General features: G+C 36.9%; 1 protein-coding gene across 2 annotated transcripts in view; it reads left to right on the forward strand.

The window, feature by feature from the left end:
* LOC139758356 (E3 ubiquitin ligase RNF121) overlaps positions 1 to 9,166 on the forward strand; it is a 57,314-nt gene extending 48,148 nt beyond the window's left edge. For both annotated transcript variants that reach the window (XM_071679661.1, XM_071679652.1), the window contains one exon: positions 4,617 to 9,166. In XM_071679661.1, the coding sequence (XP_071535762.1) occupies positions 4,617 to 4,766 (150 nt within the window). In that variant the 3' untranslated portion in view covers positions 4,767 to 9,166. The remainder of the gene's footprint in view (positions 1 to 4,616) is intronic.
* The last annotated feature ends 6,170 nt before the right edge of the window (positions 9,167 to 15,336 follow it).

A 15,336-nucleotide genomic window follows, 5' to 3' on the forward strand; every position in this document is an offset into this window, starting at 1 on the left:
CGTACTTTATTTACCTCCATCCAGAACATCTTTTTATTCTCCTTAAAATTTAATGATACTCTCTCACCCCAACTCTCATTTGCCCTTTTTTTCACCTCTTGCACCTTTCTCTTGACCTCCTGTCTCTTTCTTTTATACATCTCCCACTCAATTGCATTTTTTCCCTGCAAAAATCGTCCAAATGCCTCTCTCTTCTCTTTCACTAATACTCTTACTTCTTCATCCCACCACTCACTACCCTTTCTAATCAACCCACCTCCCACTCTTCTCATGCCACAAGCATCTTTTGCGCAATCCATCACTGATTCCCTAAATACATCCCATTCCTCCCCCACTCCCCTTACTTCCATTGTTCTCACCTTTTTCCATTCTGTACTCAGTCTCTCCTGGTACTTCCTCACACAGGTCTCCTTCCCAAGCTCACTTACTCTCACCACCCTCTTCACCCCAACATTCACTCTTCTTTTCTGAAAACCCATACAAATCTTCACCTTCGCCTCCACAAGATAATGATCAGACATCCCTCCAGTTGCACCTCTCAGCACATTAACATCCAAAAGTCTCTCTTTCGCACGCCTGTCAATTAACACGTAATCCAATAACGCTCTCTGGCTATCTCTCCTACTTACGTACGTATACTTATGTATATCTCGCTTTTTAAACCAGGTATTCCCAATCATCAGTCCTTTTTCAGCACATAAATCTACAAGCTCTTCACCATTTCCATTTACTACACTGAACACCCCATGTATACCAATTATTCCCTCAACTGCCACATTACTCACCTTTGCATTCAAATCACCCATCACTATAACCTGGTCTCGTGCATCAAAACCACTAACACACTCATTCAGCTGCTCCCAAAACACTTGCCTCTCATGATCTTTCTTCTCATGCCCAGGTGCATATGCACCAATAATCACCCACCTCTCTCCATCAACTTTCAGTTTTACCCATATTAATCGAGAATTTACTTTCTTACATTCTATCACATACTCCCACAACTCCTGTTTCAGGAGTATTGCTACTCCTTCCCTTGCTCTTGTCCTCTCACTAACCCCTGACTTTACTCCCCAGACATTCCCAAACCACTCTTCCCCTTTACCCTTGAGCTTCGTTTCACTCAGAGCCAAAACATCTAGGTTCCTTTCCTCAAACATACTACCTATCTCTCCTTTTTTCACATCTTGGTTACATACACACACATTTAGGCACCCCACTCTGAGCCTTCGAGGAGGATGAGCACTCTCCGCGTGACTCCTTCTTCTGTTTCCCATTTTAGAAAGTTAATACAAGGAGGGGAGGATTTCTGGCCCCCCGCTCCCGTCCCCTCTAGTCGCTTTCTACGACACGCGAGGAATGCGTGGGAAGTATTCTTTCACCCCTATCCCCAGGGATAATATACATATACATATACATATACACATACACACACATACACATACATACGCACATATACACACACACACACATACATATATATACACATGAAAAATGTAAGAAACAATTTAGAAAACTGAAACTTCTAGCTTGAAATGAATGAAAAAATGAATGTCACATAATGGTTCAACCTCTGGCTATGGAAAAAGGAAATGTATAATTTATTTACACAAACGTCAATAGCAGTTCTCATCAATTTAACCACTGTATCAATAAGCTTTTATAAATGTTACCTGCATGTTTTGCTAGTATTCTTTGCATTCTAGATTTACTTCAGGACCTCACTGTAGGCCATATGTTTCATGTTGACTTTGATTCTGGGGAAGAAACATATTTAGCATTTAAATGATTACAGGATTAGAACTTCATGGGAATTAATTTCTTATTTATTTGGTGTTTTTGCAAGATGAAGCATTATGATATATTTTACATTATCTGTTCAATTATAGAAAAGTTGAATTACATTATATTTCAGTTTTGAGACAAAAATAGTTTTTAGCCCAAAAATTACCCTGAACTATTTATTACTTGCATTGTTTTCCATATTTCTTTGGAAAATACAGTTGCTTAAAAACTTCTGTACAGTGCATATTTATCAAGCAAAATAAGACTTTGGGTCAGAAATATTGTGAGGGGCCATACAGACCTGTACTTAGGTATTTTGGTATTTATTAGATTACAAATTTTATGGTTATTCATTTCATGTTTATTTGGTATGTTTCACTTAGGGGAAGCTGTATGATATGTTTTATCTTGTCATTTCAAGTATGGAAGCTTTTTATTGTTATATTCTCACTAAGAAATGAAAGGGGTTTTGGCTTGAAAAACTTGCTGAAGTATAACATGCATTTCAAGTATTCCTTGCCGACTAGATTTTCATCAGAACCTCATTTTAGGGCTTACATTTCATGTTGAATAAGATTCTTCTGTGAAGATATTGTTTAGGGGACATAAAGCCACTCAATGAAGCATTGAAATGATTACAGAATGAAAAGAATTCATGAAAATTTACATCATATTTCTTTTGGCCATAAGGGTCATTATGGTTTTCATTACTTTATATTTCTGTTTTTTTTTTTTTTTTTTTTTTTTTTTTTTTTTCCTCCAAAAGAAGGAACAGAGAAGGGGGCCAGGTGAGGATATTCCCTCAAAGGCCCAGTCCTCTGTTCTTAGCGCTACCTCGCTAATGCGGGAAATGGCGAATAGTATGAAAAAAAAAAAAAAAAAAAAATATTTCTGTGTTGTCACAAAAAGCTTTTTGGATTGAACAAATCCCTACTTTTTTGCAATTTTCTACAGAAAATATATTTGTCTCTGGTATAGTGCTTATTCTTCATGCTAACTATGATTGTGGAGCTTATATATTGTTTAGGGGTTATTAAGTCCCCTGTTTGTGCATTCATATAATTAAATTCAAAATTCCATGATTAATTGCTTTGTATTTGTTTGGTATCTATTGGCCACAAGATGAATTATGATATATTGTACATTATAATTAAAAACTAGAAGCCTTTCATGACTCTTGGAAAAAAATATGGTTTGAGGAACTTTAAGTCACGGGCTGTTCAGGATTGAGCGCATACATTCGAATCCTTGTTGCAGCAGTCGGTCCACATTCAACCTAGCTGTTCATCCACCCCTAGGGGTTGGTCGATAAAATGGGTAACTACCTGCCTCAGGCTAGGGTATATATACGGTCCAGGCAGAAAAAATTGGTATGATAGGGCCTGTGTCAGTATTTTGCACACATTTGTATCATACCTCAAAAACATGACTCTTAAATAAGGAAAAAATATTGGGGCAGCTCATGGAGCAATTGTAGTGGTTTTTTTTTTTTTTTTCTGTTGTCCCTGACAACTGCAATTTTTTACCCTACCCACAAGTGCTTTGTGGTAGGTTTATGCAGCAATGCTTGGATATTGCTGCTATTGTACACTTGGATAGGATAGGGTAGTGTAATATAGAAATAGCTAAAACTACAGTGCTGGCACTACAAAGTGTGCAAAGATATACCATGTGCTTCATTGACGATGGTGGCATTGACATTTCTACCCAGAAGAAACAACCTGGGTGACCTCGTATCTCTTTGAAGATTATCCAGTGTCAAGTAGACAATCCATGTATTTAAGCCTTTTATCAAATTTGTTGAACTGGCATTTTTTGCTATTTTTCTTTGCATATTAGATTATCTTGAAAACCTCAGTATAGGGTATATTAATCATGTTGAACTCAATTGTGGGGAAAATATACTGTTTAGGGGATTTTAAGTCTTTGTAGTTGAGCTTTTGAATATTACATGATTAAAAAGGATTTCATGAGAATTAGTTTCATATGTATATGATGTCTGTTGGGTAGATTCCGGAAGCTTTTTAATATATTTTACATTACCATTTCAAGGAGATAAGAGGTTTTTCATGTTATTTTACCAAGTCAAAAAAGAAATTTTGGCCAGAAAACTACCTTGGAATTATTACAATGCCAAATACAGTTCTTGCTCAGAACATTAAATCTTTTGTATGGGAGCATTTAGACAATTAAAGGATTAGAAATTTTACTTACTTCATATTTACTTGGTGTCTGTCAGCAAGAGGAAGAATTATGGTGAATTACCCTATCATTTTGAGTATAGAACCTTTTGATTTTGTCATATTTTCATTATGAAAGATTTTATTTTGGCACGAATATCATCCTGAACTATTGAATTTTTTGTTTATCATTCTTTTTAACTTTTTTTTTTTTAAACCATAATTATAGAGTATATACTTCATGCTAAGTATGATGTTGAGTTGTTTAAATATTGAGGGTTTAAATATTGTCCTGTGTTAGAACATTCAAATGATTACAAATAAAGAAATTTCATATTCATTTGGTATCTGTTGGCCGGAGGATGAATTATGATACATTTTACTTTACAACTCACTTCACCCTTTACAAGGAAAGTCTGGTATGGATTGCAAATGACAGGGAGAAAATAAAAAGCTATAACTTTTTTGTATTTTGTGTTATAAAGATTTTTATGTTTAAAAAGAAATATTTCATAGTTTTAGTAAGATTATTTTTCTTACATATTACAGCTTTTTTTTTGTATGTGTATTGTTTAAGGTAGTAGGCTTATAGACATGAATCACTTTAAACTTTTTTCATGCATCACTTATTATAAATTTGTTATTTAACAGGTCGATCTCAAGAAAATGTTCTGTAATCCATGGGAGAAGCCACATGTATTTTATGGACAGTTACTTGACTGGATTAGATTACTGGTAGCATGGCAACCTGCGATAATATTCTTGGTTCAAGGCATCAATAACTACCTTGGTCTCCAATAAGGATGGACATCGTAAATATCTAGTCATGCTAATATCTTATTGTTGTTCATAAAAAAAATGTCATTAAAAGGAATATTTGTTTGTGTTATTTATTAATTGATTTCAGTTTTTATGATAGATGCAATTTATTCTTGCTCCCTGAATGTTGTGTTTTGTTGACTTAATATCTTAAGATTTTTGTTTGTTGTATTGTAAAATTTAGATGAATGTGACAAGATAGGACGAATAGAGTGCACCATATTCTCTTGAAAATCGGGAGTTACTGAATTAAAATTTAGTGATTCCTAAGAAATATGGATAAATTAGAAAACGTGGCTTTTCAAAATTCTTTGGGTTAGATGGGGGTAGAAGTAAGATTGTAAAAGTAATTCATTTATACCCTTGAAGAAACAAAAGACATGAAGGTGTATGTTTACTGTTAGAAAGTGATACTTCTATAAAAGTATGTTTTTATGGTGTATTTCACATTAAGCTTGAATTGAGAAGTCTTCTTTTCTTGGTATATGTCTTGTTCTGCCACTGAGATGGGGGCTTCCATTTGCAAGAGACAAGGATTTTTGCATTTAGGATTCAGGGTGCCAGTGACAAATGCTGCAAAAGTTGTTATATGATAATAGGATCCCTTTTATGAGGCTCATGCAGCTTCAAGGCAATGCTCCAGGTGGGAGCAGTGTAAGGTGGGCTAGTTCACTATGGAAGGTCGTCGATGAGGCTATACTTCTTTCCTCCCACTGTTGATACAGTTTTATTTAAGGTGATTTCTTGCTTGCGACGTCTCTACTTGCAGTTGGAGTCTAGGAACACCAAAAGCTTCATACGTCATACTAGACAGTGTGCACTACATCCTTCATGTGAATTCCACCCAGTTTTAAACACATGGCACTTCTGCATAGGCTACATTAGCCTTATGATTTATCACTGTTTTGTGAAATTACATGGTGTAAATTATTACCAAGCAGATCTAAAATAAATTGAATTTTACTTATAGAAGTGCATTTGCTTAACCAGAATATGGTTATTAGCTAAAGAATGACGTAGATTACGGTTTATCCCTAACGATAAATAGGTTATTAGTCAAACCAAAAATCATATTCAAGGTTGCTGCCATGTAATCACCTTTTGATAAAAAATATATTAGTATTATTATCATTATTTATTATTGCTTATTCCTGTGGAAAGTGAGAAAGACTGCTACTCACGTATCTCCTGCATGTTGTAAAAAGCAAGCAAGAAGGATGAGAAAGAGGGGCTAGAAATCCTTCCCTCCTATGTTATCAATTTCCCTTCTATGCTACCATTTTCTAAGGGAAAGAATAGAAACAGGAGCAAAGCAAGGGGTTTTCCTCAAATGCTGAACTATCTGTTCCTGGTGCTCCCTCACTGAGGTGGGAAAAGGCAACCACGTATAAATGGAAATATTATTACTGTTGTTATTTCAATAATCATCATCATATTATTATTATAATTGATATTTTTTCCCCTCCTTGATCACTGTTTCCCTGTTAGCGAGATAGTGCCAGAAACAGAAAGTTCGCATCTGCTTACAACCATTTTGTAACCATTTTATCCAAAGTCAGGTCCCACGGACCTTTATGGTTTACCCCTGATGCTTCATATGCACGTTGACCCCTGTAAACCACATCATTCCAATTCACTCTATCTTGTGCACACCTTTCACCTCTCTGAATGTTCAGGCTCTGATCACTCAAACTCTTTTTCACTCCATCCTCCCATCTCCAATTTGGTCTCCCATATTCTTTGTTCCCTTCTCTTCTGACACATATATCTTCTTTGTCAACCTTTCCTCACTGATTTTCTCTGTATGTCCAGACTAATTTAGTATACCCTCCCCAGTTCTGTCAACCACACTCTTTTTATTACCACACATCTCTCTTACCCTTTTGTTACTTATTCAATCAAACCCCTTCCTGTACTCAGACATTTCATTTCCAACACATCCACTTACCTCTGCACAGCCTTATCTGTAGCCCACGCCTCACATCCATTTAATATTTTTAGGGAGTGTTAGTCCATCAAACATACCAGTTTTTGCTCTCCCAGATAACGATCTCTCTTTCCACACATTTATCAGCACTCCTAGAACATTTGCCCGCAACCACCTTTTGACTCCCCCATTTCCATTGACTGCCATGTCCATTCCCAAGTATCTAAAACACTTTACTTCCTCCAATTTTTCCTCATTCAAAGTCACACCGCAGCTAATTATTATTATTATTTATTTTTTATTTCATTTTGCTTTGTTGCTGTCTCCTGCATTAGTGAGGTAGTGCAGTGAAACACACGAAAGAATGGCCCAACCCACCCACATACACATGTATATACATACACGACCACACACGCAAATATACGTACTTGTACATCTCAACGTATACATATATATACACACACATATAAATACACATGTACATAGTTCATACCATCTGCCTTTATTCATTCCCATTGCCAAAACAGTTTCATTTTTCACATCCACTCTTAAACTTTCATGTATAATGCACTAAAACGAGAGCCCCATCCTCAGAAAAGCTACACAGACCATTCCATAGTTTTTATTACCATTATTTTTTTTTTTTTTTTTTTTATAGAATCTACAGATTTTCATTTTGAGTAACATCAGGCATCAAAAAATGAAAATAAGATGGTTAGTATTTGATACTGAAATATTTCATAATAGGTTAAAACCGTGTCTTTAGGAAAGGAAAAACAGTGGGATACTTTATTTACCATAGGGTTGTGAACCAAAATACTAATCAAACTGTCTTATTCAAGAAAGCAGTCATGTGTAATAGTGAAACTGAAATTGACATAATCTGCTCTTTACTTCACATTCATGTCTTTTATTTTTTGCTTTATTTCCTTGCATAGTTTTTTTCTAAACAACACTTAATTCAAGTAGAAAAGTCTTAAGATTAATGTGTTGGATGAACTAATGGAAGCTATTTTGTATGGGAATGATCTCGAGTTCAGAAGTTCATCACACAATTATGCACACAATGGTTTTTGTGTTATATTTTGTTAACCTGGACTCAGGCTTTTATGTATATTCAGTGTTTTTGAAACTGGTTTCACTAAACCCCCATCTAATGGACTCCATTTATTGGAATTTGGCTTCGTTGTGCCCTTTTGGACTCTACCAGACTAAGTTCGGGGTCTCATGGAAATTTCTGTAAAAGTCCGTTCCATCGCAAATTTAGTCCAGTGAGTCAAAGAACTGTTAGACTGAGTTGGGAATTTAATGGAACAGTCCATCAGTCCTTGATGCTGTCCTTCAGGAAAACATGTGACAACCTGTTAAGCATCACTTCATTGCATTTTGTCTTATTTTACTAATATAAAATGTTTTCTCTGTGCACATAAACATACTTTTACATTGATTTACAAAAACTTAATGGTGCAGCATTATCTTTTGTGCCCTTACACCTATAAAGATAAAGTTGAATTTTCAAAACAAAACAAAACATTGCTTGATCACTCTGCCAGTTTGAGATAAGCATTTTTTTTTTTCCCCCAAAAAGAAGGACCAGAGAAGGGGGCCAGGTGAGGATATTCCCTCAAAGGCCCAGTCCTCTGTTCTTAACGCTACCTCGCTAACGCGGGAAATGGTGAATAGTTTGAAAGATATTTGCTTGCTTAACACAAACTTGGTGCCTGTATTCTCATGCAACTGCAGTTATTATTTTATGGTACAGAGGCCTGTTTCTTCATAATTATTCATGGTATCTCTTCATAGTAATTCATGGTAGATACAACTGGTATCAGTGTTCCATGTGCTAAGAGATCCAGGAAACACCTTAGCATTGCCATAAAGCTGAATATGATCGAGCTTCATGAATGAGGAAGAGTAGCTTACTTCATGCAAGCCCCATTTCTGACCAAAAGATGAATCAAGTGACTCCAAGTAACCCTGGAGCTATTTCCTTATGATTCACAATTGTTACTCCCTGAACATCTCCAGCCTCAAAGGAATTAAGGAGATAATGTCCATTAAACTTACTAATATTTTATTGATTGATTTCGGAATGTAACGGACTTTGGCTTCCAATGGACCACCCTTTCCCCATTTAGTAAGGTAGAATAGGGGTTTATTGTACCTTAAAGAATATATGGACATTTCTTATGTATAACACTTGGATGATTTTTGAGGAAGTGTTTTTTTGTACCCTTTTGCCATCTCAGAAATTTATAGGTTATTAGAATAGCTTCATTATGATTTCTTGTATGTATGATTGGCTCTGTAATAAAGTCTGTTCACTCTTCTAAGGGTGATAAATCCTAACAGTAAGTGTTGGCTAATTTTCAACTTGTTTCTGAACATATTTTAGTTTTGTAAAGAAATATGTAAACTCATTGAATATATTGTACAGTATTTGCTGTCTTTTGAACTTGCTTTATATCTCCCCAGTTTTCAAGGAATTCACTACATCTTTAGTTTCATTTTTATATTACGCTCCAAATGTTGGTTAATCTAACACTGAAACAGGGATTTCATCTTCAAATAATTATCATGTATACGTAGTGACATTTTTCATCTTCATTTTGTGACTTGACTAAAGTCAATATCCTCTTTTAGACCAGTAATCTGAAATAATGAATGAAAGCAGTATTCAGGTGTAAGAATTTTTAATTTTCTTTCATGGTGCGTCTGTAAGCTTTACAGCTGGAACTTTTCAACACATCATGTTAGAATGGTTTTAAATCATATTCACTTCGTATTTCTTATTCTGAAGGTCAATGTACTGGATCACCAATTTATATAAAGTACAAAAGTATGCCAAAGTTTGTTGTCCATGAGTATGCACAGCAGTTAACTCTTCTTTATTACTGACACTAATCTCAACATGTACAATGCAGAGCCATAATGATACATAATACTATTGCAGCATACTGGTTGATTACATTCCCTTTGTTTCATTTGTATATATTTTCATTTTCTTTTGTATAGCCATACTTGCAGAACCTCATCTTGCACATGTCTCAGTACAATTTATGCTTAGAATTTTTGTATGCTCTCTTCAGATACAGACATACTGCAGAAAGATTTTTCAGCTTTACCCTGCCTTAAAAACTGCTCTTAGTTAGGAGACACATTTGAATTATATTAGCAAAAAGGCCATTGACTGAATTAGTACTATATCTGTGTCTAATAAAGAGGGTGAGTCGAGTGTCACGGGATCATGCCACATGAAAATTTCCTTGATTTTTTTTTTTTTCTTTGATTGATGTATTAAATAGGGGTTATTCCAAGAGAAGTGAGATTCCATTTAGCCTGACTGCTGTGGTCACCACTCTAACCTCAAGAAATATCAACGCAAGTTTCCATCAATTCTTAACTCACTCTGCCTGCACTTCCAGTTCAACATCCACACCACAGTATGCGTATATGCCAATTGCCCTCTTTTTATCAAGTGCTGACAGCTCTTCAACATTTTCTCAATAACAAGTCCCTTTGAGTGACCTGTTGATGTTGCTAGGTACCTGGAGGACCAAGTCATGTTGAAGTGCTTTCTAGTAATATGTTCACAAAGCTTACTATATTGTTCATGTTGTGTGCTTATAATTTTAGTAACATTTTCTGACTTCATTTTTATTCAGATCAGTTGTTCCATTTTTTCAGAACTATCTCTTTCTTGTTGCTTGCAAATGGGGCTGCTGTTTGTTTGTAGGAGAGGAACTTTGATATAAAAGAATTTAGTCTTTCATAAAAAATTCTATAACCATTATTTAGAGTGTATAGATATTGAAATGATAGGATTGATTGTATAGATATTGAAATGATAGGATTGATTGTATAGATATTGAAATGATAGGATTGATTGAAAAGGTAATTAATTTTCAGACCTGCAAAAAAAAGGTCTTAATGTACCTAAATTCATTTTCTTTTTGTATGAAATTTCCACCGTATTATAATTGCACAAACCATAGTATAAACACCATTCAATTCATAGAGGTGTGCAGGCTGAATATCCTTAAGTTACCTGTAATGACACATACTCACCTCTACCTTCCATCTTTTTACACAATCTGTTTTACCCATTTCCTTTTTATTGGCATTCTTCTGTAGCACCTGCTCACTTATGTCTCACATAGTTTTTTTTACCCTTTCCTCCATTGTGACAAATTTTTACTTTTTTAAAGTAACACATCACAACAGCACATTACTGATTACATGTCAAGTACTATCCATTTTCTTCACAACCCTCAAACCTCCACAACTCCATTGTCTGCTTAGACATTTTATATATACCCTATTCATCTATACTTTACCTTTGGATCAGGAATCCAGCCACATCTGCTGTTTGGGACCACAATTTGAGATGTTTCATGTTGTGTGTTTGAAGAATATGTAGAATAATTTGCATCTTCTGTGTGGAAGTTGCATCTTGTGCATGGGAGGTCATGTGATATTGTGATTCATTGTTTATATTGTTAGAGGAATTGGCAATGTTCAGAATGTAGATGAGATAGTGTAACTCAAATATGTCTGAGGGGTCTAGTTCCAATTGGGTGCATACTAGGTGGATGGAGTGTACAGTTGGATTAGGGGAAGAAAGGTTGTTTAGTGCTTGTAAAGTCTCTATGGTTCATATAAATTTTGTCTTTGTGGTGTTTATAGGGGATGGGGGGGGGGGGGGGGGGGGAGTCTCTAACTATAGGTTGCAGAAATGTAAGCTTTTTTTCTGCTCAGGGGCTGATGATTAGCTGTGTAGGAGTTTGACTCCATGGGGACTATATCAGTTGCAAAGAATTGTTTGTGAGGCATGTTAAGGTAGGGTTCATGATGAAAACCTCTTGACGCTTTCTTAGTACACCACACACACATGTGGAAAGGGAGCTGTGGTTTTGATGCATTACACATGACAGCTAGAGATTGAGTGTGGACGAATGTGGCCTGTTTTCTTTCTTAGCGCTACCTTGCAGGGGGGTAGGGTATGTGCTATTTCATGTGTGGCAGGGTGGCAACGGGAATGGATGAAGGCAGCAAGTATGTGTGTATATGTGGCTGTGTATATATGTGTATGTATATGTATGTATACATTGAAATGTATAGGTATGTATATGTGCATGTGTGGGTGTTTATGTGTATACATGTGTATATGCGTGGGTTGGGCCATTCTGTGCTACCTCACTAATGCGGGAGATGGTGATTAAGTATAATGAATAAAATGAATAATATAATATATATATATTTATTTATTCCTGATTGCCATTTCCCATGTCACTGAGGTGGTGGCAGGAAACAAACAAAGAACGACCCATCCACTCATAGACATATATATATATATATATATATATATATATATATATATATATATATATATATATATATATATATTTACATAAATACCCATACATGTACATAGACATACATACACATACACAGACATATACATATATACACATGTACATATTCATACTTGCTTGCCTTCAATCCATTCCTGGTGCCATCCCGCCCCACAGCAAACAGCATCGCTGCCCCCTGCTTCAGCGAGGTAGTGCCAGGAAAACAGACAAAAAAGGCCAAATTCGTTCACACTCAGTCTCTAGCTGTCATTTGCAATACACCAAAACCACAGCTCCCTATCCATATCCAGACCCCCCCAGACCTTTCACATGTCCTGGTTCAGTCCATTGACCGCATGTTGACCCTGGTATACCACATTGTTCCAGTTCACTCTACTCCTTGCACACCTCTCTCCCTCCTGTATGTTCAGGCCCCGATCACTCAAAATCTTTCTCACTCCATCCTTCCACCTCCAGTTGGGTCTCCTGCTTCTCCTTGTTACCTCCACCTCTGACACATATATCCTCTTTCTCAACATTTCCAGAGGGGGCGGAAATGTCTGTGGGGCCTGGTTGTGGAAGGGTGTTGTGGTTTTAGTGCATTGCACATAACAGAATGGATGTGTGTGACTGTTGCTATTTCTTTTTCTGTACTTAGTGTTACCTTACTAATGTGAGAAGTGGTGATCAAGTATGAAAAAAATATATGTATGTGTATCTATATATCGTCCAAATATCTATATATTGTGTATCTATATATCTGGACGATATATAGATACACATACATATATTTTTTTCATACTTGATCACCACTTCTCACATTAGTAAGGTAACACTAAGAACAGAAAAAGAAATAGCAACAGTCACACACATCCATTCTGTTATGTTTTTGCAGGGAAAAAATGCAATTGAGTGGGAGATGTATAAAAGAAAGAGACAGGAGGTCAAGAGAAAGGTGCAAGAGGTGAAAAAAAGGGCAAATGAGAGATGGGGTGAGAGAGTATCATTAAATTTTAGGGAGAATAAAAAGATGTTCTGGAAGGAGGTAAATAAAGTGCGTAAGACAAGGGAGCAAATGGGAACTTCAGTGAAGGGCGCAAATGGGGAGGTGATAACAAGTAGTGGTGATGTGAGAAGGAGATGGAGTGAGTATTTCGAAGGTTTGTTGAATGTGTTTGATGATAGAGTGGCAGATATAGGGTGTTTTGGTCGAGGTGGTGTGCAAAGTGAGAGGGTTGGGGAAAATGATTTGGTAAACAGAGAAGAGGTAGTGAAAGCTTTGCGGAAGATGAAAGCCGGCAAGGCAGCAGGTTTGGATGGTATTGCAGTGGAATTTATTAAAAAAGGGGGTGACTGTATTGTTGACTGGTTGGTAAGGTTATTTAATGTATGTATGTCTCATGGTGAGGTGCCTGAGGATTGGCGGAATGCGTGCATAGTGCCATTGTACAAAGGCAAAGGGGATAAGAGTGAGTGCTCAAATTACAGAGGTATAAGTTTGTTGAGTATTCCTGGTAAATTATATGGGAGGGTATTAATTGAGAGGGTGAAGGCATGTACAGAGCATCAGATTGGGGAAGAGCAGTGTGGTTTCAGAAGTGGTAGAGGATGTGTGGATCAGGTGTTTGCTTTGAAGAATGTATGTGAGAAATACTTAGAAAAGCAAATGGATTTGTATGTAGCATTTATGGATCTGGAGAAGGCATATGATAGAGTTGATAGAGATGCTCTGTGGAAGGTATTAAGAATATATGGTGTGGGAGGAAAGTTGTTAGAAGCAGTGAAAAGTTTTTATCGAGAATGTAAGGCATGTGTACGTGTAGGAAGAGAGGAAAGTGATTGGTTCTCAGTGAATGTAGGTTTGCGGCAGGGGTGTGTGATGTCTCCATGGTTGTTTAATTTGTTTATGGATGGGGTTGTTAGGGAGGTAAATGCAAGAGTTTTGGAAAGAGGGGCAAGTATGAAGTCTGTTGGGGATGAGAGAGCTTGGGAAGTGAGTCAGTTGTTGTTCGCTGATGATACAGCGCTGGTGGCTGATTCATGTGAGAAACTGCAGAAGCTGGTGACTGAGTTTGGTAAAGTGTGTGGAAGAAGAAAGTTAAGAGTAAATGTGAATAAGAGCAAGGTTATTAGGTACAGTAGGGTTGAGGGTCAAGTCAATTGGGAGGTGAGTTTGAATGGAGAAAAACTGGAGGAAGTGAAGTGTTTTAGATATCTGGGAGTGGATCTGGCTGCGGATGGAACCATGGAAGCGGAAGTGGATCATAGGGTGGGGGAGGGGGCGAAAATTCTGGGGGCCTTGAAGAATGTGTGGAAGTCGAGAACATTATCTCGGAAAGCAAAAATGGGTATGTTTGAAGGAATAGTGGTTCCAACAATGTTGTATGGTTGCGAGGCGTGGGCTATGGATAGAGTTGTGCGCAGGAGGATGGATGTGCTGGAAATGAGATGTTTGAGGACAATGTGTGGTGTGAGGTGGTTTGATCGAGTGAGTAACGTAAGGGTAAGAGAGATGTGTGGAAATAAAAAGAGCGTGGTTGAAAGAGCAGAAGAGGGTGTTTTGAAGTGGTTTGGGCACATGGAGAGGATGTGTGAGGAAAGATTGACCAAGAGGATATATGTGTCTGAGGTGGAGGGAACAAGGAGAAGAGGGAGACCAAATTGGAGGTGGAAAGATGGAGTGAAAAAGATTTTGTGTGATCGGGGCCTGAACATGCAGGAGGGTGAAAGGAGGGCAAGGAATAGAGTGAATTGGAGCGATGTGGTATACCGGGGCTGACGTGCTGTCAGTGGATTGAATCAGGGCATGTGAAGCGTCTGGGGTAAACCATGGAAAGCTGTGTAGGTATGTATATTTGCGTGTGTGGACGTATGTATATACATGTGTATGGGGGTGGGTTGGGCCATTTCTTTCGTCTGTTTCCTTGCGCTACCTCGCAAACGCGGGAGACAGCGACAAAGTATAAAAAAAAAAAAAAAAAAGTATCTATATATATTGTATGTATATTCATACTTAATTAGTTTCATATGTAAGATAATGGCAAGAACAGATGAAGAATGGCCTCATTTCTTCACATTACTCTCATCATGTGTAATACACTGAAACTCAGAAACATGAGTCAAAACTTGTCAGTTATATCTGTACCTAGGAACTTTGTTCTCTTATTTCCATACTATACCCTAAAGAAACAAATACTGTCTTTCAGTGCTGTTACTGAAAAGTTTGTGGTTAAGTTAGTTTATATTCCCATTTTTTTTGGTTTTGGACATT

Source organism: Panulirus ornatus, chromosome 2 (genome assembly GCF_036320965.1).
Source record: "Panulirus ornatus isolate Po-2019 chromosome 2, ASM3632096v1, whole genome shotgun sequence".
In the NCBI taxonomy this organism is placed as follows: domain Eukaryota; kingdom Metazoa; phylum Arthropoda; class Malacostraca; order Decapoda; family Palinuridae; genus Panulirus; species Panulirus ornatus.